General features: G+C 46.1%; 2 protein-coding genes across 4 annotated transcripts in view; one reads left to right on the top strand and one right to left on the bottom strand.

Moving 5' to 3' along the window:
* Positions 1-3,015: 3,015 nt before the first annotated feature.
* ZNHIT3 (zinc finger HIT-type containing 3) lies at positions 3,016-8,730 on the top strand. 2 transcript variants are annotated; one of them, XR_014174741.1, is made up of 6 exons: positions 3,016-3,296; positions 3,926-3,957; positions 5,077-5,169; positions 6,362-6,442; positions 7,795-8,121; positions 8,367-8,730. XR_014174741.1 is itself a non-coding variant. In XM_081945505.1 (5 exons), the coding sequence occupies exons 1-5, from the start codon at positions 3,031-3,033 to the stop codon at positions 7,983-7,985; spliced, it is 663 nt and encodes a 220-aa protein (XP_081801631.1). In that variant the 5' UTR covers positions 3,016-3,030; the 3' UTR covers positions 7,986-8,730. The 2 variants fall into 2 exon arrangements, 1 of the variants encoding a protein (XP_081801631.1); XM_081945505.1 differs by having other exon boundaries at positions 7,795-8,730.
* A 1,522-nt stretch (positions 8,731-10,252) lies between these two features.
* The window catches only part of MYO19 (myosin XIX), a 54,186-nt gene continuing 42,092 nt past the window's right edge, over positions 10,253-22,346 (bottom strand). For both annotated transcript variants that reach the window (XM_081945403.1, XM_081945402.1), the window contains exons 20-24: positions 18,974-19,146; positions 17,863-17,992; positions 15,664-15,749; positions 13,297-13,605; positions 10,253-10,896 (exon numbers count right to left, since the gene is read on the bottom strand). In XM_081945403.1, the coding sequence (XP_081801529.1) occupies positions 10,774-10,896; positions 13,297-13,605; positions 15,664-15,749; positions 17,863-17,992; positions 18,974-19,146 (821 nt within the window). In that variant the 3' untranslated portion in view covers positions 10,253-10,773. The remainder of the gene's footprint in view (positions 10,897-13,296; positions 13,606-15,663; positions 15,750-17,862; positions 17,993-18,973; positions 19,147-22,346) is intronic.

Raw genomic sequence — 22,346 nt, 5'->3', positions numbered from 1 at the left:
TGTCAATATGTGAATTTTGATAAAATTCAAGTGAGGACTACGGAAAGGACACAGAAAGACTTTGTAACCAATCGACACACTGTGTGTAATTGAAGAGAGTTTTATGTTATATGTGTTGTGTATCTGTGTTTGTCTGAAAATAAAAATTTTATTAAAAAAAACTGCAGAAAAAACAATTACTGCCAACCTGCCTTCAGTTGAGGACCTGTATATTGTATGAGTCAAAAAGAGGGCTGTGAGAATATCTACAGATCCCTCACATCCTGGGCATAAATTGTTTCAACTCCTACTCTCAAAATGAGGCTATAGCATTGCACACCAGGACAACTAGACACAATAACAGTTTTTTCCACGAACACCATCACTCTGCTAAACAAATAATTCCCTCACCGCTGTCAAACCATTCACTAAGGCTGCATTACTATTACTATTAGTCTTCTCATCGTTCCTACCACCCATCTCCTCCCACTTATGACTGCAGGACTCTAACTTTGTGGCTTGTATCCTTACTATTTATATTGTTTCCTGATTGCTTATTTGTACCCTATGATTATTATTAAGTGTTGTACCTTTTGATTCTTGATGAATGTATCTTTTCATGTCATTTTATGTACACTGAGAGCATCTGCACCAAAGACAAATTCCTTGTATGTCCAATCACACTTGGCCAATAAAGAATTCTATTCTATTCTATTCTATTCTATTCTATTCTATTCTATTCTATTCTACTCTATTCAGCCTGGTTTCACCCAGTCTATATGTGTACTGTTGGTTTTTCTTGTCTAAGTGTAAGATGTATAATGTCTGAACTCCATAGAATAACTTCTGGCTACTTTGTCTGAAGAGACGCAAGACTTGGGGGTTGAGTATCAGTAGGGTCCCTGTCATTTATTATTTTTTTAAATGTTTAGGCTGTTTTGTTTGACAGATCGGGGGTTGTAAATGGGTATTTTTTAACCTCAGCCATGTTCAGATGGGTGGACTTCAACTCCCAGAATTCCCCAGTCTTCACATTTATGACTCTCATGGTGTCTGCAGTTACATAATCAAGATTCAGTGGCTTGGAAACTGTCATGTACTTATGACAATTGCCTTATTGCCTTATAGTGATTACCATTTGTGACCTTGCTAGCTGACCTCTGACCAGCAAAGTCAATAGGGGATGGGGAGGGGAAGCTGGTTTCATTTAACAAACACGTGATTCACTTAGCAACTGCAGTGATGCACTTAGGAATGTAAGCTAACATGGCTCTAGAACATGGGTCGGCAATATATAAACCAGGATGGTAGTACTCTAGCTTTAAGTACTGCTGTAATGTGAGTGGTTGTTGTTACCCCAAGCAGCCATAAGAGGGAGCCAGAATGACTGTTAGCTGTCTGTTTGTTAGACGCTGATCGGTGGATGTATCGTGAGTTAATGTGTTTTTGCTACTGTTAGTTGCTTTGTGTGCTAAACTGATAATTTGATACTGGACTGAGTTTGAAGGATCATTCCTTAACTGAGAACATTGATAACTGACTGACTGACCCATGTATGACTGGACTGTAAATTGAACTCTGAATACCTCTATATTTCCACATAGTAAACTACTATATTTTATACTATTTGGTGTCCCTGTATGCTGGTTTGTGCATGTTCTTCCATACCACTCTCATTACGCTTCTCTGCACACTCGCTCTCCTAACGGGGAGCTTACTTACTTAACAAACCACAGCAAGAAAGGTAGTCAATGCAGCCCAACACAATGACTGCCTTACTTAGTGACAGAAATACTGATTCCAATTGTGGATGTAAGTCGAGCATTCCCTGTAATGAATTTTCTATGACTACCGTACTGAAACTGATTATCGCCACCTGGTGGTGGAGAGTTGTAATTGCTTACAATTGTGTTACTAACTTAACAACTGCAGTGATTCTCGGTATATGTCTCTGCTATATGTTTGTTTTGTCCACATATTTATTTCATATGTTTCATTGTACGCCGCCCCGAGTCCTTCAGGAGAGGGTGCGGCTAAGAAATAAATATTTATTATTATTATTATTCATGTAACAACTGTGATAAGAAAGGCCGTAAAATGGGACAAAACTCGCTTAAGAAATATTTTACTTAGCAATATAAATCTTGGGCCCAATTGTGGTCATAAATTGAGGACTACCTGTACAGATAGCCCTTGACTTACAACCACAACTCAGCCCAATTTTTTTGTTGCAAAGCCAGACAGTTGTTAAGTGAGTTTTGCAACGGTCATAAATATGAGTCAGTTGCCAAGCATAACTGAATTTTGACCACAGGATCATGGGGAGGCTGCAAAGGTCATAACAGTGAAAAAAAATGGCCCTAAGTCCCTTTTTCCAGTACTGTTGTAACTTCAAACTGTCAATACAATACAATACAATAGCAGAGTTGGAAGGGACCTTGGAGGTCTTCTAGTCCAACCCCCTACCTAGCAGGAAACCCCAAATGGCTGTCCAACATCTTCTTAAAGACTTCCAGTGTTGGGGCATTCACAACTTCTGGAGGCAACTTCTGTTCTGTCAGGAAATTTCTCCTCAGTTCTAAGTTGCTTCTCTCCTTGATTAGTTTCCACCCATTGCTTCTTGTTCTGCCCTCAGGTGCCTTGGAGAATAGTTTGACTCCCTCTTCTTTGTGGCAACCCCTGAGATACTGGAAGACTGCTATCATGTCTCCCCTAGTCCTTCTTTCTATTAAACTAGACATACCCAATTCCTGCAACCGTTCTTCATATGTTTTCACTACAGGAAGGGCTGTAAGTCGAGGACTACCTGTCTACAGGAGCATGCTTCAGGCCCGTCTGATGCAGGGGTGCAAACCTCAAAGCCCAAGAGGCTTCTCCTTCCACCCACCCTTGGGAATCACGCAAGAGCTGCCTTCCCACGACGCCATCGCCCGGGCTCGGGCTTCGCAAAGCGCAGCGCAGAAGCCGCAACTCTGAGTCCTTCCCTTTCGGCAGCCTTAAAAGTGTAGGGTTCTCCTGCTTTGGGCGTAAGGAGGGGGGAGGTTGGACTACATGACCTCCAAGGCCCCTTTCCAACTCTACTTCATTCTGTATGGAGAGGCGAGCGCTGAGCGCTTCTTTGAGAGCGGCTCGGCGGGCGCAGCAGCTGCCGGGACTGGAGCCAAGCTCCGCCCGGGAGGCGGTCGGGGAGGCGGGCCGGAAGAACCCGGGCTTGGTGCGGCCATGCCGGGGATGCCTGGCGAAGGGCGATGCGTGGTCTGCGGGCGAGAGGGGCGCCAGGCCGCAAAGTACCGATGTCCCGGTTGCCGGCAGAGATAGTGGGTACCTGCCTGGGCGCGCTCTGCTTATGCTCAGAGACCTCTTGGGCGAGGGGAAGGGGCTTCCCGCCGCTCTCGGGGTCTGGCGTTTGCAGCGGGTGGGTGGGTTTTGGAAATCTTGGGGAACGGGAAGGGAGGGTCTCTTTGGAGGGAGGGGTCCGGACTAAGGAGGATTGAAGATGCTTTGCAAGGACAGCGGCCATTTATTTATTTTTATGTATATAAATACATGTCTGTCTTGTCTGTTTCTCTCTCTCTCACAGCATGGCTGGTTGGGGAATTCTGGGAGTTGAAGTCCATCCATTTTAAAGTTACCAAGATTGGGAAACATTGCTCCAAATTAAGTGATCCTCCCCCCTTCTCATATAGAAAGAATATCATATCTATCTATCTATCTATCTATCTATCTATCTATCTATCTATCTATCTATCTATCTATCTATCTATCTATCTATCTATCATCTATCTATCCATCCATCCATCCATCCATCCACCCATGTGTAGAGAGCATTCCTCCCTTCGGATCTCGAGATAGGTTGAAATAGAGAAATTTGAGATCAATCCACATTTTCCTTTTCTGTCTCTTTTGCTCTTAAAACTCCTGATGGATAATTCTCTTTTTGTTTCAGTTGTTCGTTGCCTTGTTACAAGAAGCACAAAGGTAAATTGTCCTTTTCACCTGCATCCCTATTCGATTAATTCAAATTGTAATTCTGTGTCTCAGCCTTCCCAAAATCTATATTGGATGGGGTGTATGGGATCTGAAGTCCTATAAATCCGAGAAGCATCGGGGTTTTTTTTTTCCATTTGCATCGTTTCTCCTCTGGTCCAATCCATTGTAACTTTGAACGGTTCTAAGAAACCATTTCAAATTATAGTAAAGATAAAGGTTCCCCTCCCACATAGTATGTGCTAGTCGTTCCTGACTCTAGGGGGCGGTGCTCATCTCCGTGTCAAAGCCGAAGAGCCAGCGCTGTCCGAAGACATCTCCGTTGTCATGTGGCTGGCATGATTCAACACCGAAGGCGCACGGAACTCTGTTGCCTTCCCACCAAAGGTGGTTCCTATTTTTCTACTTGCATTTTTTACGTGCTTTCGAACGGCTAGGTTGGCAGAAGCTGGGACAAGTCACGGGAGCTCACTCCATTACGCGGCGCTAGGGATTCAAACCACCAACCTTTCTGATCAACAAGTTCAGCGTCTCAGCCACTGAGCCACCATTTCCCTTTTCAAATTATAACAAATTATATAATATTTATAATTATATTCAAATTATAACAGACACCCCCCCCCCAAAGTCCTTATGACCCACTTCTGGGGTTCTGACAGCTATATGCACATACAACATGATGACATGATTGCACTGAGCCTTTGGCTACTGGGTCATGTTTATGGCCTTTTGCAGGCTCTGGTCACATGTCCGTGGTTTTTGGTGGCTTTTGCTGGTTTCTGGCATTCTGTTTTCCGGCAAAATATGACACTCATTGGAAAAAATTGGTTTGCTTATTGGTCCCTGTGTTCATTCGTCCACTTCTCATTTAACAACTGCTGCAAAAACAAGTTCATACAATTGTGTATGGTCACCTGATGACCCACTTAATGACTGCAATTCTGGGTTCAATTCCGGTCATAAATCGAGGACTACCTGCAATCAAATGGAGATCTGGAGTAAAGTTTTTAAGCTTTGCAACTACTCCTGCCTTCAGAGATGGAAAGCAGGGGTGGGTGATCTGTAAGCAAGCACGTGAGGTTAAAACAATTGTATTTGGAATTTTAATAGAAGAGTGCGCGCCCAGAGTGGATCCAGCCACGCGGCCTGCAGATTCAGATCCTTCCTGCCCCATTCAGAGAGAGAAATCACGGAGAGCTGAAGGTACGTTTTATTTTAGTGGTAAGTTGGAAGGAAAATGGGTTTTCTTTCTGTAAACCAGTTATGAATATAGAATATAGAATAACAGAGTTGGAAGGGACCTTGGAGGTCTTCTAGTCCAACCCCCTGCTTAGGCAGGAAACCCTTCAGACAAATGGCTATCCAACATCTTCTTAGAAACTTCCAGTGTTGGAGCATTCACAACTTCTGGAGGCAACTTCTGTTCCACTGATTAATTGTTCTAACTGTCAGGAAATTTCTCCTCAGTTCTAAGTTGCTTCTCTCCTTGATTAGTTTCCACCCATTACTTCTTGTTCTACCCTCAGGTGCCTTGGAGAACAGTTTGACTCCCTCTTCTTTGTGGCAACCCCTGAGATATTGGAAGACTGCTATCATGTCTCCCCTAGTCCTTCTTTTCATTAAACTAGACATACCCAGTTCCTGCAACCATTCTTCATATGTTTTAGTCTCCAGTCCCCTCATCATCTTTGTTGCTCTTCTCTGCACTCTTTCTAGAGTCTCCACATCTTTTTTACATCGTGGTGACCAAAACTGGATGCAAATATTCTAAGTGTGGCCTCACCAAGGCCTTGTAAAGTGATATTAACCCTTCACGTGATCTTGATTCTCTCCCTCTGTTGATGCAGCCTAGAACTGGGTTGGCTTTTTGGCAGCTGCTGCACACTGTATGAGAAGCGGGGAGAAAACCACTTTATTTGGAGCAATGTTTCCCAGCCTTGGCAACTTTTAAGATGGGTGGACTTCCAACTTTTAAGATGGCCGGCTGGGGAATTCTGGGAGTTGAAGTCCGTCCGTCTTGAAGTTGCCAAGGTTGGGAAATGCTGATTTGGAGAGAGAGAGTCCAACGGGAATGGCAGAATTGAAATGTTTTGCTCCTTCATGCTATGTAGCTTTTCAAAGCACAAACATAGAACATTAGCAATAGTGGCGAATATCTGTAGCTCAGGTATAGGATGAGCCACAAGCTCAGAAAACTAGAATAGGGTGGGAAGGGACCTTGGAGGTCTTCTAGTCCAACTCCCTGCTTAAGCTGGAGACCCTACACCAGCTGCCCCCAACAGGTCCACAGATTGGGGGTGGGGGAACCCCTGTAGCAGAATGGTAAAATCTGTGTAGATGCTCTTTATACTCTGGACTTATTTAGCAATGGAATTGTCTCTCTTCGGCTTTTTAGGCGGTCCTTGGTCTGTGGATGACATTTTGACGGAAGATGACGAAGACGATAGGGTGCCTCTCCAGAAACTCCAGCTGTTGAGTAAGTTTTGGGCATAAAATAAAATGAGTATCCTACAGTTAAGGAAACTTTTCTCAGGGTTCCAGGTAGCACCCCCAACGAAAGAAGACTCCGAGGCTTGAAGTTCCTCAAAGTTCCATTTTATGAGAGATGTCATGTTGGCACATCTGGGAAAACCCGAATCTGAAAGCTTCCTGGTTTTCCCCACCCAGTTAAAAGTCCAAGCTCCTGCCCAGCACCCCCACATGCCCATCACATGGTCCAATAATAGCGCCATCCCAACTGGAGATGCCTCCCAGTCACACACCTCCAGGTGCAGGGCAAGACGTCCTTGACTCTCTGAGAAAGGAATGTTATTTTGATTATAACTCACCCACAGTCTATATAATCCCCCCTCCCATTTTCCCACAGTAGAAGTCCCAAAAGTGAAAGATGGCTTCCAGGTCTGACAACTTTCCTATTTCAATCCCCTGAAAACATTTCTTTGAATGAGGTTACTAATGAAATCCTGGTGATTTCCTTGCCACAGAGGGAACTAATTAAAAAAAATAAGCAGTCTCGGATTAGGGGCACAGGAAGTCCTCAACTGACGGCCACAATTGAGCCCGATTTTTCTGTTGCTAAGCAAGGCGGTTGTGAAGGGAGTTTTGCCCCATTTTACGACTGTCTGGCCAGAGTTGTTAAGTGAAATCACTGCTGTTGTTTAGTAACGTAGTTGTTCAGTGACTCTTGGCTTCTCCGTTGGCTTTCCTTAACTGAAGGTCGCAAAAGTTGATCGCATGACCTCGGGATACTGCAACCGTCCTAAATATAAGCCAGTTGCCAAGCAAAATTCACTTAATACTTGTCTCACTTAGCAACGGGAATTTTGGGCTCAATTTTGGTCGTTAAGTCGAGGATTACCTGCATTTGACTTGCTACCGATCCTCAGGCATCTTAAGATGCCAAGAACTGTCTAGTCTGATGAAAGACCAGAGGAGACATGATAGCAGCGTTCCAATATCTCAGGGGCTGCCACAAAGAAGAGGCAGTCAAACTATTCTCCAAGGCACCTGAGGGTAGAACAAGAGTCAACGGGTGGAAACTAATCAAGGAGAGAAGCAACCTAGAACTGAAGAGAAATTTCCTGACAGTTGGAACAATTAACCAGTGGAACAACTTGCCTCCAGAAGTTGTGGATACTCCAACACTGGAATCTTTTAAGATGTTGGACAGCCATTTGTCTGAAGAGGTGTAGGGTTTCCTGCCTAAGCGGGGGGTTGGGCTAGAAGACCTCCAAGGTCCCTTCCAACTCTCTTATTCTGTTCTAACTTTCCCATATCTGAAATTCTCAGCTCATCCTTCTTCCTTTCCCCTCATTTTTCTAAAAACAGAGGACTCTGAAGAGCTCCGAGCCATCCTTTCGAATCCTCACCTCCGCACACTGCTGCTTACCATTGACCAATCCGTGGACAAGAGAGGCCTCATGAGAAAATACATGCAGGAACCCGTCTTTGTGGAGTTTGCAGATTGTTGCCTGAGGACTGTCGAGCCGGGGGTGAAGGAGAAGGAAATTCCAGAATGAAGGTCTAGGAGCCAAGCCCTGGAAAGTGGCCGGCAAATTTGGAAATGCTTTGTCTTATTCGCTGCTGACTGTGTGTTGGAATCCCTTGGGCAGAACAAGCTGCTCCCAAGAACGGTTGATCTAGGCATGGGGGTAGGTGGGGTGGGCCACTTTCACAAGCTGATTTTTGGGGGGGAACCGCCAAATCTTTGCCAGTTTCAGCATGGCAATGCCTCTAGAACAGTGATGGCGAACCTTTTTTTCCCTTGGGTGCCGAATGTGCATGTGTGCCGACACCTCAAACGCAATGCCCCTGCGCATGTGCGTGCAACCCCCCTGCACTCCCTCCGCCCCCCCCATTCATGCGCGCACCCGTTTTGGTGCTAGCAGGCGTCCCTGAAGCCGCTTGGGACCAAAAACGGGGTAGAGGGGAAGGCGCCACATTCCCCCCACCCCCTGTGCAAGCATGCGTGATCCCCCCCCCTCGCCCACCCCACGCATGCATGCAGGACCCACCCACCCCTGTGGATGTGGGCGCATCTCCCAGCAGACCTGAAAATCAGCTGGTCGGCGGGAGGCGTGCGCACATGCGCAGTGGTGTTGATCTGGGTGACAGCTCACCTGCCCGCAGAGATGGCTCCATGTACCACTTGTGCCATGCGTGCCATTGGTTCGCCATCACGGCTCTAGAAGATGGCTAGGTTTGAAAGGGAGAAAGATGCTTTTATCTTTTAAATAAATTCTTTAATAAAGTCTGTCTAGCCTATGTTTTGCACTCTTGTCTGATTTTATCTTATGTGGGAATGGAAGGAAAGTTAAGATTTTACTTCTGAAGTATAAAACCTATGCAGTAAGACTATCAAAGCCAACAGGGGTGGGTTCCTGCCAGTTGTAACCTCTTCTATAGAAGAGGTTCCACAAATCTACCGTGCCGTTTAAAACTGGTTCCAGCTTCCTCCCCCTGCCCATCCGCGCCACACTTGCCCCACCCACCGCTCACTGATTGGCTGGCTCACCAATCACTCCACCCGCCTCTAAGAGTCCTATCTAAACTAAGTCTTAAAGCTGTCAAGTTTGAACACCCCTGATTTTTTTTTCTAAAGGGTTAGGGGTGCAAGGGTCTTGTAACTTGACAGCTTTTTGCACACTTCAATGCCAGAGTCCCTGAGCCAACATGACTGGAGGAGGAATTCTGGGAGTTGAAGTCCAGAAGTCTTAAAGCTGTCAAGTTTGAACACCCCTGGGTTTTTTTTTCTAAAGGGTTAGGGGTGCGAAGGTCTTGTAACTTGACAACTTTAAGACTTGCGTGCTTCAAATGCCAAAGTTTCTAAGCCAACATTTTGGTTGCTAAGCAAGAGCGTTGTTAAGTGAGTTTCACATTTTACAAGTTGGCCATGCCCACCCAGTCACATGGCAGACAAGCCACTCCCACCCAGTCACATGGCTGGTGAGCCACTCCCACCCGGTCACATGGTTGGCAAGCCACTCCCACAAAGCAGGCCACCCCTACAGAAGAGGTTCTAAAAAAATTTGAAACCCACCACTGAAAGCCAACCACATTTAGAACCATCTCAAGTTTATTACATCTTAATTTACACAGAATATAACGCAACCCAGAAGTTAGGGAGAGTGGTCACAGACTTACTTTGACCTCTGCCTTTTAATAATTTATTTTTTCCTTATATTTTTAAGAAATATTTTGAACAAAACAGCTGCACCTCACAAGAATTTTTAAAATAACTCTTCCGATATTTTTTTTTAAAAATGCCCAAGAATCAGGCTTTTTCCTCATTACATTGGAAACATTGACAAGTGCAGTAGAAATTTTAAAAAATATATAAAGTTCTCAGTACATTAAAATGGTGTCTTTGGTGGTAAATGAATATAATTATGTGAATATGAATAATTAAACCTGAAGATTTCTATCCAAAGGGAACAGACTTGGTATAGCAATCTATAGTATAGCACCCTTTTAAAATAAAAATTGCCATATAGACACTTTTAGAAAAATAGCATCCTCAAAACTAGCAGGATTGAAAATCTACCAGCTCCTGGCTTTAATAAGATTTAGAGCTGTTAACATGCTTCAAAAATGACTTGGAAGAACAATTTTGTGCCCGTACTGATCCAAAAACTTTGCAATTTGTTTAAAAAGTTCCCTTTGAGGGAGGCGTCTGTCAGAAACATCAAATAAAACTGCTGTTGCTTTAAGGTTCTACTTAAAGCCACTGGACTCCTTAAAGTGTCATTATTTAAAGCCCTGGGTGGAAACCTGGGAAAAGGCAGGCTGAATAACAGTCAAGTGTTGGGCTTTGAGCACTTCCCAATCGTTTTCAAGGCCTGCACAGGACTTGTTAAGATTTGCTTCCCGATTCTGAAAATAAAGGATCAGACGATGAAGGAGCTGGGATCCTTTCACTAGGTTACCGGATGCTATCAGGCCAAATAAGGCATTGGAGGTAGCTATGTTATTATGCATGCGACCATCCCAAATGGGGGGGAAAGGAGTACAATTTAATAAATTGATGGATTGAATGAGTGGGCCAGGACTCTACTTCTGCATCTGGATTAGTGCTTTTCAACCGTGGCCCCTTTAAGTTGGGTGGACTTCAAGTCCCAGAATTCCCCAGCCAGCCATGCTGGCTGGGGAATTCTGGAAGTTGAAGTCCACCCATCTTAAAGGGGCCACGGTTGAGAAACACTGTTTTAGGCCATCTCTGTACATGGAAGAAGTGCTTAAGTTCTCTGGTTCTCCAGGAAGAGCAATAAATAGAGGACAGATCAAGGGCCCAGAAGGACCATTTCAGACTCAAGGTATTGCACATTTATCAAGAAGAATCTGGTTGAACCCGGTCACCCTGCAGCTGCAGCTGTATGGCCTGGTGTTGGCATAAAGCAGCGGAGACCTTCTGCAGTGGAACTTGATGGAGCCCTGAGGATAAAAAAGATGCTGGATGACCAAGGCATAATACCAATTAAAAAGATACGACAATTGCAAAATGTAAAGGGTGCTAGATGGTTATTTACAGGGAAGACAAATTGGGGCACAGTTAACATACATATCTAAAGCAAGTGTGCGATGCAACAAGTGTGTGATACAGCAAGTGTGCAATCTATTTTTTTTATATTGAGATATTTATTGGCTAATTTTATTTGCCACCCATCTTGACGTGGTCTGGGTGACTCACAACCATAAAATGAAAAAAAAAAAAACATAAACATAACAGTAAGGTAAAGGTTCCCCTCGCACATATGTGCCAGTCGTTCCCGACTCTAGGGGGCGGTGCTCATCTCCATTTCAAAGCCGAAGAGCCAGCGCTGTCTGAAGATGTCTCCGGGGTCATGTGGCCAGCATGACTAAATGCCATAGGCGCACAGAACGCTGTTCCCTTCCCACCAAAGGTGGTTCCTATTTTTTCTACTTGCATTTTTATGTGCTTTGGAACTGCTAGGTTGGCAGAAGCTGGGACAAGTAATGGGAGCTAACTCCGTTACATGGTGATAGGGATTTGAACTGCCAACCTTTCCGATCGACAAGCTCAGTGTCTTAGCCACTGAGCCACTGCATCCCTTTACAACATAACAGTAGCAAAGGAATAAAACAATAAAGAATGGAAGTGCAATAATATGAAATGTAAAAAGATGGGCCGAGGGGGACGGGAAAGCACAGGGGGGAGGTGGGGTCAGTTAATTAGTTCAGTTGCCACCATATGTATTACTATGGACTACATATCCCGTAAGATAAAACAGCTAGAGTTAGTCCTCGACTTAACAACCATCTGCTTAGTGACTGTTTGAAGTCACAATAGCATTGAAAAAGGTGATTTACAACTGCCTCAGCATCCTCATGGTCACATGACCAAAATTTGGGCTCTTGGCAACTACCGTGTATTTACGATGGTTGCAGCATCTCATTCTGCAAACCTCCCAGCCCGCTTCTGACAACCAAAGTCAATAGGGGAAGCTGAATTCGCTTAACAACTGCATGATTCACTTAAGGGCAGTGATTCACTGAATAACCATGGCAAAAAAAAGGCCATAAAATCAGGGGCTACTCAAGAACGGTTTTGCTTTGCCATGGAAATTCTGGTCCCAATTGTCATAAATCAAGGGCTACCTGTACAGATAGTCCTCAACTTACAACAGTTAGTTTAAGGACCGTTCAAAGTTACACCACCAAAGAAAAAAATTACTTATGTCCATTTTTCACACTTATGACCACTGCAGCATCACCGTGGTCATGTGATTTGCCTTCAAATGCTTGACAACCGACTCATACTTACGACAGTTGCAGTGTCCCGGGGTCATGTGATCCCCTTTTGCGACCTTCTGACAAGCAAAGATTCACTTCACTTCAGCCAGATTTGCTTAATAACGGTGTTACTAATTTAACAAATGGAGTGATTCACTTAAAAGCTGTGGCAAGAAGTCGTAAAACCCACTTAACAAAATTGTCACTTAACATCATAAATTTTAGGGCCAATTATGGTCATAAGTTGAGGACTAGCCTGTACTATGCTAGGAATGGCTAACAAAAGGTAGGAATTATTTTTAATTCACTGGGTCTCCATGTATTCAAAAAAATATACCCTATTTTCTCGGAGTAAAAGACGCTCCAGAGTATAAGACGCACCTTAGTTTTGGGGAGGAAAATAATAAGAAAAAAAATTCTGCCTACCAGCATCCATGGTATTCAGCTGACACGTGGTAACCAGGTCAGCCAATGAATACGTAGAACAACTAAGTCAACCAATGAGGGCTAGTTGGACTCTGAAATTTGCTGGGTGACCAAGAAGGAGACAGGAAGGAGCCTGGCTTAACTGAGAACTGAAAGTGAAACTGTTTTGCTTGTATTTACTGCTACCTTGGAAAACCTGCTTTTGGTAATGTATTGTATATTATGATGATTTTTGAATCCTGCTTAACCAGTTACTGCGCTTTTTCAACGTCATGGCTGCTGCAAACTTTGACCAGCCAGGTCAGCTTCAGCACTTATTGCAGCCTGATTCAACACAGCTGATTGGAGGGTGGATCGACTGCCGGAATACCCCCAATCAGCTGTTCCAGGCTGCAGGGATTGCCACAGACCATCGCTGCCTCCATGCTTCACGTTTTTGGCCTCTGGTGGTGGTGGTGGGTGCGGCTACATTTGATATATAAGACACACCCAATTGGGGGGGAAAAGGTATGTCTTATATTCCGAAAAATACAGTATATGGTCGCGCTTCAGTGTTTGGTTGAAAATGATGTAAGCGTGGCTGTTTTCCAGGGATGTGAGTGTGTGAGTGAGCAAAAGTCAAACGTGGAAGCGTGGTGTAACAGTAGACCTTACCTGTGGGGCAGCTCGGATGGAGTTGACACCTTGTACAGGGAACCTGGTCTCTGTTTTGGTCCAGTTCATCTTCTTTAAGACTTGGAGGCATGTTAGGAGAGCAAGTTCTCTCTGGAGCCCCTCCAGCGTGGTCGGGGTGCTTGGCAGAACGAGGCTGAGAGGCCAGACGTGGATGATGGGATTGAGAGGCCAGAAGCTGTCCAGTTTTTTAGCAGCCTGGCCTAAGGGAGCAGCTGCCCCAAGGACAGAGGGAAGGGGAAGTTCTTCCATGCCATCCAGTTCTTCTGCAGCTATCACTGCCATCTTGGTCTACGGAAGAGGAATAAAAAATACTCCAATTTACCCACCAAGTAATCATTGAAAAAAGGAAATATTTATTTCTTTTCTGGATTAAATAATCTGGAAGCAGTATAACTATAGGTGACGCAGCGGTTAGAACGTGGCTTCTGCCGGCTTCTTCTGCTGACTGCCGATTGCCTGCAGTTCTCCAGTTCAATCCTCACCAGGCTCAAGGTTGACTCAGCCTTCCATCCTCCCGAGGTCGGTAAAATGAGGACCCAGATTGTTGAGGGTCGTAGGCTGACTCTGTAAACCGCTTAGAGAAGCACTGTGAAGCAGTATATAAGTCTAAGTCAGTGTTTCTCGAATTTAGCAACTTTAAGACCTGAGGACTTCAACTCCCAGAATTCCCCAGCCAGCCATGCTGGCTGGGGAATTCTGGAAGTTGAAGTCCACAGGTCTTAAAGTTGCCAAGATTGAGAAATACTGGTATAAGTGCTATCGCATAATCTCAAGCATGCAATCATTAAAAAAATAAGAGATTACAGATAATCCTCAACTCATTTAGCGACTGTTTGAAGTTGCAACACTGCTGGGAAAAAAAAAAGATTTACAACCGGTTCCCCCAGTTATGACCGTTGCAGCGTCCTTGGGGTCACCAGGACATGATTTGGGTGCTTAGCAATCGGCAGGAATGGTTGCAATTTAGACGGTTGCAGGATCCCAGGCTCACTTTGTTGCCATTTACAATCTTCCCAGCCGGAATCTGACAAGCAAAGTCAATGCGGAAGCCAGCAAGAAGTCGCAAATCATGATCGCTTGTCTCACTTAATGACCGTGGCAAAAAAAAGATTGTAAAATTGGGTGCGGTAATATGATGCCTCACTTTAGGACCGCATCGCTTAACAATTTTCCAGTCCCAATTATGGCTGTAAATTGAGGACTATATATATGGTGCTCTATCTATCTCTCTCTCTCTCTCTCTCTCTCTCTCTCTCTCTCATCTATCTATCTATCTATCTATCTATCTATCTATCTATCTATCATCTATCTATCATCTATATCTATATCTTCGTGCTTGTGTGAGTAAAGTGTGATCGGAGTGGCCTTCTCAGGTAGCTAAAGTATTTGAGTTTCATATATATATATATATATATATATATACACACATACACACATACATACATACATATGCTGGTTTTGTTGTATTCGGGTCTTTTCCCGTGTAAGGTTGAGATTGTCTTTGCAACGTTTCGGCAGGATCTCACCTGCCATCTTCAAGCTGTGGGCTTAAAATGTGATCGGAGCCGCCGTCTTTCTGTAAGTCTTGGTGGGAGGGGATGGGGTGCTGGCTTTGTTTCAGTAAGTGGAATGATTGGTTGTGTGGTTGTATCATGATTGGTAGATTGGTGCTGATTGGTGCAGGCTGTGTGTCCGTTGTTGTTTCGTGTTGTAACAGCCTGAGTGGTGGGTGGGGCTCGTTTGTTGACTAGGGCTGGTTTCCAGATGTTTGGTAGGCGGGAGGTATCGTCACGTTTGTTCATGCTGTGGGGGTGTTTCTCTATTTTGAACTTTCCCGAGTTCAAAGGCCTCCATTCTTTGGCGCTCAGCCTTGATGATGGTCCAACCTTCACAGCCATCCATTGCAACTGGGAAAACCAGAGCCTTGACTAGACGCCCTTTTACTTAGCTACGTATGTGTCAGTAGTGGGGGGGGGGAGGGGCAGAACAAATGATGAAAGCCATGTCAACCCATCATGACATAAACTCCACCCCTTTTGTGTGTTGTGAGGTTGCACACACAGTTATTATTTCACTGATTAGATTCATTTGCCGCTCATCTTCTGCCTCCAATTCTGTCAATGCTTCTACCCAACCAGTTGAGACTCTTCACCAACATGTTTCAATGCATTTGTAGGCATGAGGACTAGAAACTCTTGAAAAACATTTTTTTAAAAAAAAACAAAAACCCTTGCTTAGGGCTTTGTCCAGAACTGCAGCATGCACTTAGTTTCGTTTCCAGTTTTCAAAAAAGAAAATTTCTGGATGATATATTTTTTTTACCTTGTTAAATTTGATTTCTCTTACCTTCCATTTCTTCCAGGTCTGTTTTATAATCCTAACAGCTTTACGTAACCTCTGGAAATGTTTCCTAGCTAGCCACTGGCGAACAGCTACCAAAAGAAGAGAGAGAGAGGGGGAAAAATGCATTAAGGCAGTGGTGGGCAACCTTTTTTCTCAACTGAGCCAAATCTCGCCAAAACCACGATTGAAATTTATTTTGAGAGCCACATTTTTAAAACCGAAAATACATAGGATGGTACACTGTTTTTAGTTTCAATAAACTCTGGCATTTGAAGCACGCAAGTCTTAAAGCTGTCAAGTTACAAGATCCTTGCACCCCTAACCCTTTAGGAAAAAAACCCCAAGGGGTCTTCAAACCTGACAGCTTGAAGACTTGTGGACTTCAACTCCCAGAATTCTGAGAATTGAAGTCCACCAAGGGCATCAATCATATTAGCCCAGGGATCTGCAAAATTGGCTCTTAAGACTGGTGGACTTCAACTCCCAGAATTCTGAGAATTGAAGTCCACCAGTCTTAAAACAGCCAACTTTGCAGACCTCTGTGTTAGCCCAAAGCCTGACGCTGGGCGGGCCTTGCTCCCCCATTGGTGGAGCCCCAAGAAGCGAGGAGGGAGAAAAAGAAACGGAGGCTAAGGAGCTTCCCCCCCCCTGCCCCCTCCCAGCAAAAATCTAACCGGGGAGCCGGGCGGGCAGTAGCAAATTAGCCGATCACGCCGTGTGATCGGTTAATTTGCTACTGCCCACGCGGCGTGATCGGCTAATTTGCTACTGCCCGCCCGGCTCCCCGGTTAGATTTTTGCTGGGAGGGGGCGGGGGGAAGCTCCTTAGCCTCCGTTTCTTTTTCTGCCTCCTCCTCCTCTCGTCCCCGCCCAACTTCAGGATCCTCCCTAATCATTGTGGGTCGAAAAGAAAAAAGGGAAAGGGGCGCTTGTTTTGAAGTGCCCGAGAGGAGGGAGGGGAGCGGGCGCCCGGCACACAGAAGAGCCGCATTAAAATGTGTAAAAAGCCACATGTGGCTCGCGAGCCGCGGCTTGCCGACCACTGCATTAAGGGAATATACTAGAGCAGTGTTTCTCAACCTTGGCAACTTTAAGATTCGTGAACTTCAACTCCCAGAATACCCCCCCGTCAGTTATGCTGACTGGGAGTTGTTGAAGTGTACACAACATACCAGTTGCCAGGGTTGAAAAACACTGTGTTAATAGGACACAAATAGCAACTCTCTTATACTCAGAGAAATGGCTCTTCTGACTTTCTTGGAACTTGGGAAAATAACAGAATAAGAGAGCTGGGAAGGATCTTGGAGGTCTTCTAGTCCAACTCTCTGCTCAAGCAGGAAACCCTATGTTCTGACCTAGGCTTCCCCAAAAAGTATGAAGCAGATTCCTGGTCTGGACAAAACCCTTTTATTAAACGAATGTGAATTCCTCTCATTCACCTTCATCAAAGGCCTGGGAAACCGTCTTTCAAAGGTGAATTTATGGCCACAGGCCTTATCTAGCTTGGAAAGCTGCCATGAAAATATTTTCCAAATGCAGTGCTGTGCAAGGAAAGGCTTGGCACAGAGTCTCTGAGATTCACAGACAGATCTTCACACTCCTGAAACGAACAAACGAATTGTTTCCTGGAAAAGCCCACTCCCCTTTCGCTCCTCTTTTATTTCCTATGGGAGGGGCCATTCACTGTCCACCTGTGGCTTTACTCCCAAGTTGACCCTGATTTCTTAGCTGTTCTTTTCTTCTGGCAGCTCTGCACATGCGCACACTGGGAAGAGGCTCCAGCTGTTCCTCTGCCTCACTGCTGTCTAGCTCCAAAGGCAGCTGAGAACTGCCAGATGGCCTCGGCCCCGTCTCTGCCTCAGACGAAGAGCCCTCATCCGAGCCTTCCCCAGCCTCCAGGACTGGCCGATGTTCCTCCCCAACCTCCTCACTGTCCGACTCTGCTGGCCAGTGGCGGGCCACAACACCCTATACCATTTCAGGCAAATAGCTCTCCAATCTCTTCTTAAAAACCTCCCATGTTTTTAAGGCTTTCCAGAGGGAGAAAGGGGGCATTTCCATAATTTGGTCCTTTTAAATTGAAATCTCCGTGACTGAACCTGCAAAGCAGAAGTTTGCACTCTAAGCTACGTCTCTCCTCTCAAAGGACATGTAGAGAAACTCTTCCAGATCTCTCAGTAAAGGAACCTCCCCACCCTCTCACCTGACTGGATGACGGTTGCAGACCGTCTCTGCCTGGCGATTTTCTTCCTCCGAAACCTTCTCCAACAGCCTTGGATGCAGAACGCTTTCTCGGATAAGATAGACGCCCTTTGGAATTCGAGAAGCTCCAACTATGAAAAATGCAAAAAAAAAAAAAAATCTTGTTGGACCTGGGTGTAGCCAAAACAGACACACAGTGATGGGCTGCGGACCGGTTCGCCCGAATCGGTAGTTTGGAGCACAGGTCGGTCCCGCCCACCTGCCTCGACGCTATCTGGTCCTAGATCAGGGATGGGTTCCTGCTGCCATTACTACCAGTTCGGCGCCCGAAAAACTTTGCGCGCCCATGCAAATTTTACGCTCCGCGCGCATTTGAACTAAAAACAGTTTGCACATGCGCACAACATTAAAAAAGAGGGGGAAAGATGACATTTTTTCAATCAACATTGTTCTGCGCATGTGCAAGATGGCGCTGCCAAGGATAGAACTGGTACGGTCTCGTGTCTGCCAGAGTTACTACCTATTCGGCCCGACACATACCGTACTAGTAGGAATCCACCTCTGTCCTAGATATCTCACTTTCTGCTTGCTCGCCCCGCCTGCAGCCCAACTGATTTGTGCGTCTCGTCCGTTCTACTAACTGTGGGCTGACCTAGCAGTTGTGCATGAAGCCTCCCTCATCAAAAAAGTCTTGTTTTCAGTGCCGCGCCCAAGCACCGGTGCGCGCGCTCACATTTTCGGCGAACTGGTTGTTAAAGTATGTGCAGCCCACCTCTGCCTACACACACACACACTCTTTTTTCCCCTCAGAGTCAAGACTACCTGCTCAGGGCTAAGCCTCATTTCCTCTTTTGCGGTTTACAAAACAATTATGCCAATCAAAATGATTTTGTCTTTCCCCCACATCCAAGATTAGGTGGTAGAGGAGGTAGAATGGAAAGGCCTGAATCTAAAGTGCCTCGCCTCCACCTCCCAGACTTGTTTTTCATGTGTCCTCATGAGGGCTAGAAACCTTTGATGTTACGGAATCCTATCTTGGCAAGATTCACCCCTGATTCCACCCCCGGCCAACATTTTGTTTTCCTTTCCAAAACTCGCTGGATGATCCTTACCATGGAGTTGGTCAAAAATACTTTGGTCTTGCCACAAAACAAGGGTAGGTGAGGTGATTTTGTTTCTCCAGGTTTGGCAGATGAATTAATGGGTTCCACTTGCCGAAGGATATCTTGGACCTTAGACTGCCAAGTGTCACATTCTTCTTCTATAGGAAGAGTCGCTGATTTGCCTGTTAAGAGAATTAAAAAAAAAAAACACTGTAAAAGGTTTTAAAATATTAGCAGTCATTGTGGGCCAAACTACATGGGTTTGAACTTAAAAAATACTCAGTAAAATGGGACTAACTAAAAATGTCTTGGAAATGCCAAAGCAGGTGATGCTGTGAGATCTAAATATGCACAATCATCCCCCTCTTGCGTGGAAATGGTGCAGCTTTTATGAAGTCTGTCTTCTTCACTGAATCTATAGGTAGTCCTCGGCTTATGACTGATTGCTTAGCCACTGGTTGAAGTTACAATGGAAGAAGGGAATTATGAGCCAAATTTGAAGTTACAGTGGCCATTCTCCCAGTCTGCTATCATATAATATCACATTTTGGCCATTGGGCAACGGGTCTGCATTTACTGTTGTTTGCAGCATCCTGCGGTTATGTGACCATAATGTTTTTTCCAGAAAAGGAAGGGGGGGAGGAATGCCCCACAGCAAACAATGGCTTCACTTAAGAGACTGTGGTGTTCACTTTATGACCACAGCGTTCTGTAAGGACCTGCCTTAACTAGTTCCTCAGGAAAATAAGACTCTTGAATCCGTTTGGTTGAATCAAAAGAACTTTTACCAAGAGAGAAAAGGGATTGCAGGGAAGCAAGGCGGAATCTGAAAAAGCCTTCTTTCGTTTCCCCAAACCCCCTGACCAGTCCACCAACAGCCAATGGGACACCACGAGCTTGTTATGGAAACTGAAGTGCTAGGCAGATAACAGATCACCCTCAGGGCATGATGGTGTGGGGTTAATTGGTTAATCAGTAGTTGGCAAACCACATTGATTAAATCAGTCAAAGTCCACATTCCTTCCTCTTAAATCCTTTTTGCTTACAAAAAGAGACAATGGAATTTACACGTAGACATCACATTCCATGCAGCAAAATATTAACTAGTAGAGAGTCACGTATCTATATCATGAAGTGATCATGAAGTGTTCATGAGGTGTCCATGAGGAAAGCATGCATCTGTAAACCAATCAATAGTTGCCAAGTGTATTTTCTGTCCAATGAGCTTTTGCTATTCTGACAAGTTTGACAATAAAAGGGAGCCCCGAACAATGCTCTGGGTGGGTGCCCTTCAGGGTGCCTTCCATCTGGTGGCCTTCCCATACAACCTTATTCCTGTCTGCGTCTGCTTTTCTATGTTACCAACATGATGGCCTAGAAGTCAAGCTGGAACCAGTCAAGAGGGAACCCGCTCCGTCTCCAAAGACCTTCAGGGTGCCTTCCATCTGGTGGCCTTCCCATACAACCTTATTCCTGTCTGCGTCTGCTTTTCTATGTTACCAACATGATGGCCTAGAAGTCAAGCTGGAACCAGTCAAGAGGGAACCCGCTCCGTCTCCAAAGACAGGTCCCCCCCCCCACCTACCCACATCCCTAATTCCCAAGCAGTTACAGTCAAAGCAAAAGCATGCTGGTGCTCCTCCTCCCACTTTCCAACAGAATTGGCAGGACAGGATGGGGGACCTGACCCATTCATTTTATGACAGATGCAAAAAAATCCATAAATGTGGTCACGGGATGATCTGCTTAACCACCTTCATAACTTACAAGAGCGATTATGGGCACAATTACAGTAGTAAGGCTATGAGTACCGTATTTTTCGCCCTATAAGACGCACTTTTTTACTCCCAAAAAGAGGGTGAAAATCTGGGTGCGTCTTATAGGCCAAATGTATCCACCTGGGCAGTGGTGGGTTTCTGCGGTTGGTCAATGAACCCGGAAGCTCCGCCCCTGTCACTCACTCGCAAGTCCTTGGTGTTTTTTTGCATCGGGGCTTGCTGCAAAAGAGAGGGAGCAAAGACCTTTTCTCTCTCTCCAACGTTCTTTCTTTCTCTTTCTATCTTTGTCTCTCTCTCTCCCTTCCTTCCTTCCTTTCTCTCTTACTCTTTCTTTCTCACTCTCCCCCCCCCCCCCATCTCACACACACATACGTACCTTCCAGTTGGCAAAAATTTCTGTTTTGCCAGCTGGGAGGCTGGCAAAGAAGCCTCGTTTTCCCTGCCGCCCGTGGCACTTCACTTGCTGCAACTCGGACAATGGGGAGGTGGGAGTAGCGCTGTCCGGGTTGCAGCAAGAAGAAGGATCGGTTGCGGGAGTCCGGCAGAGCAGCGTGAGGAGTCGCGCGGAGACGGGCTCTGCGCGTTGCTCTGCCGGTCTGCCGATCATCCGCTGACCCCTAAAGAAGAAGGATCGGCTGCGGGAATCTGGCAGAACAGCGTGCAGAGCCGCGCGGAGATGGGCTCTGCACGCTGCTCTGCCGGTCTGCCGATCATCCGCTGACCCCTAAAGAAGAAGGATCAGCTGCGGGAATCCGGCAGAACAGCGTGCTGAGCCGCGCGGAGATGGGCTCTGCGCGCTGCTCTGCCGGTCTGCCGATCATCCGCTGACCCCTAAAGAAGAAGGATCGGCTGCGGGAATCCGGCAGAACAGCGTGCAGAGCCGCACGGAGACGGGCTCTGTGCGCTGCTCTGCCGGTCTGCCGATCATCCGCTGACCCCTAAAGAAGAAGGATCGGCTGCGGGAGTCCGGCAGAGCAGCGTGAGGAGTCGCGCGGAGACGGGCTCTGCGCGCTGCTCTGCCGGTCTGCCGATCATCCGCTGGCCCCTAAAGAAGAAGAATCGGCTGCGGGAATCAGGCAGAACAGCGTGCGGAGCCGCGTGGAGACGGGCTCTGCGCGCTGCTCTGCCGGTCTGCTGATCATCCGCTGACCCCTAAAGAAGAAGAATCGGCTGCGGGAATCCGGCAGAACAGCGTGCGGAGCCGCGCAGAGACGAGCTCTGCGCGCTGCTCTGCCGGTCTGCTGATCATCCGCTGACCCCTAAAGAAGAAGGATCGGCTGCGGGAATCCGGCAGAACAGCGTGCGGAGCCGCGCGGAGACGGGCTCTGTGTGCTGCTCTGCCGGTCTGCCGATCATCCGCTGACCCCTAAAGAAGAAGGATCGGCTGCGGGAATCCGGCAGAGCAGCGCTACTCCCACCTCCCCATTGTCCGAGTTGCAGCAAGTGAAGTGCCACGGGCGGCAGGGAAAACGAGGCTTCTTTGTCAGCCTCCCAGCTGGCAAAACAGAAATTTTTGCCAACTGGAAGGTACGTATGTGTGTGTGAGATGGGGGGGGGGGGGGGAGAGTGAGAAAGAAAGAGTAAGAGAGAAAGGAAGGAAGGGA

The sequence above is a fragment of the Natrix helvetica genome (genome assembly GCF_964273705.1).
Source record: "Natrix helvetica genome assembly, chromosome: 2".
In the NCBI taxonomy this organism is placed as follows: Eukaryota; Metazoa; Chordata; class Lepidosauria; order Squamata; family Natricidae; genus Natrix; species Natrix helvetica.
Note: the sequence above shows the minus strand (reverse complement) of the source record. Positions and strands in the feature narration are given on the sequence as shown.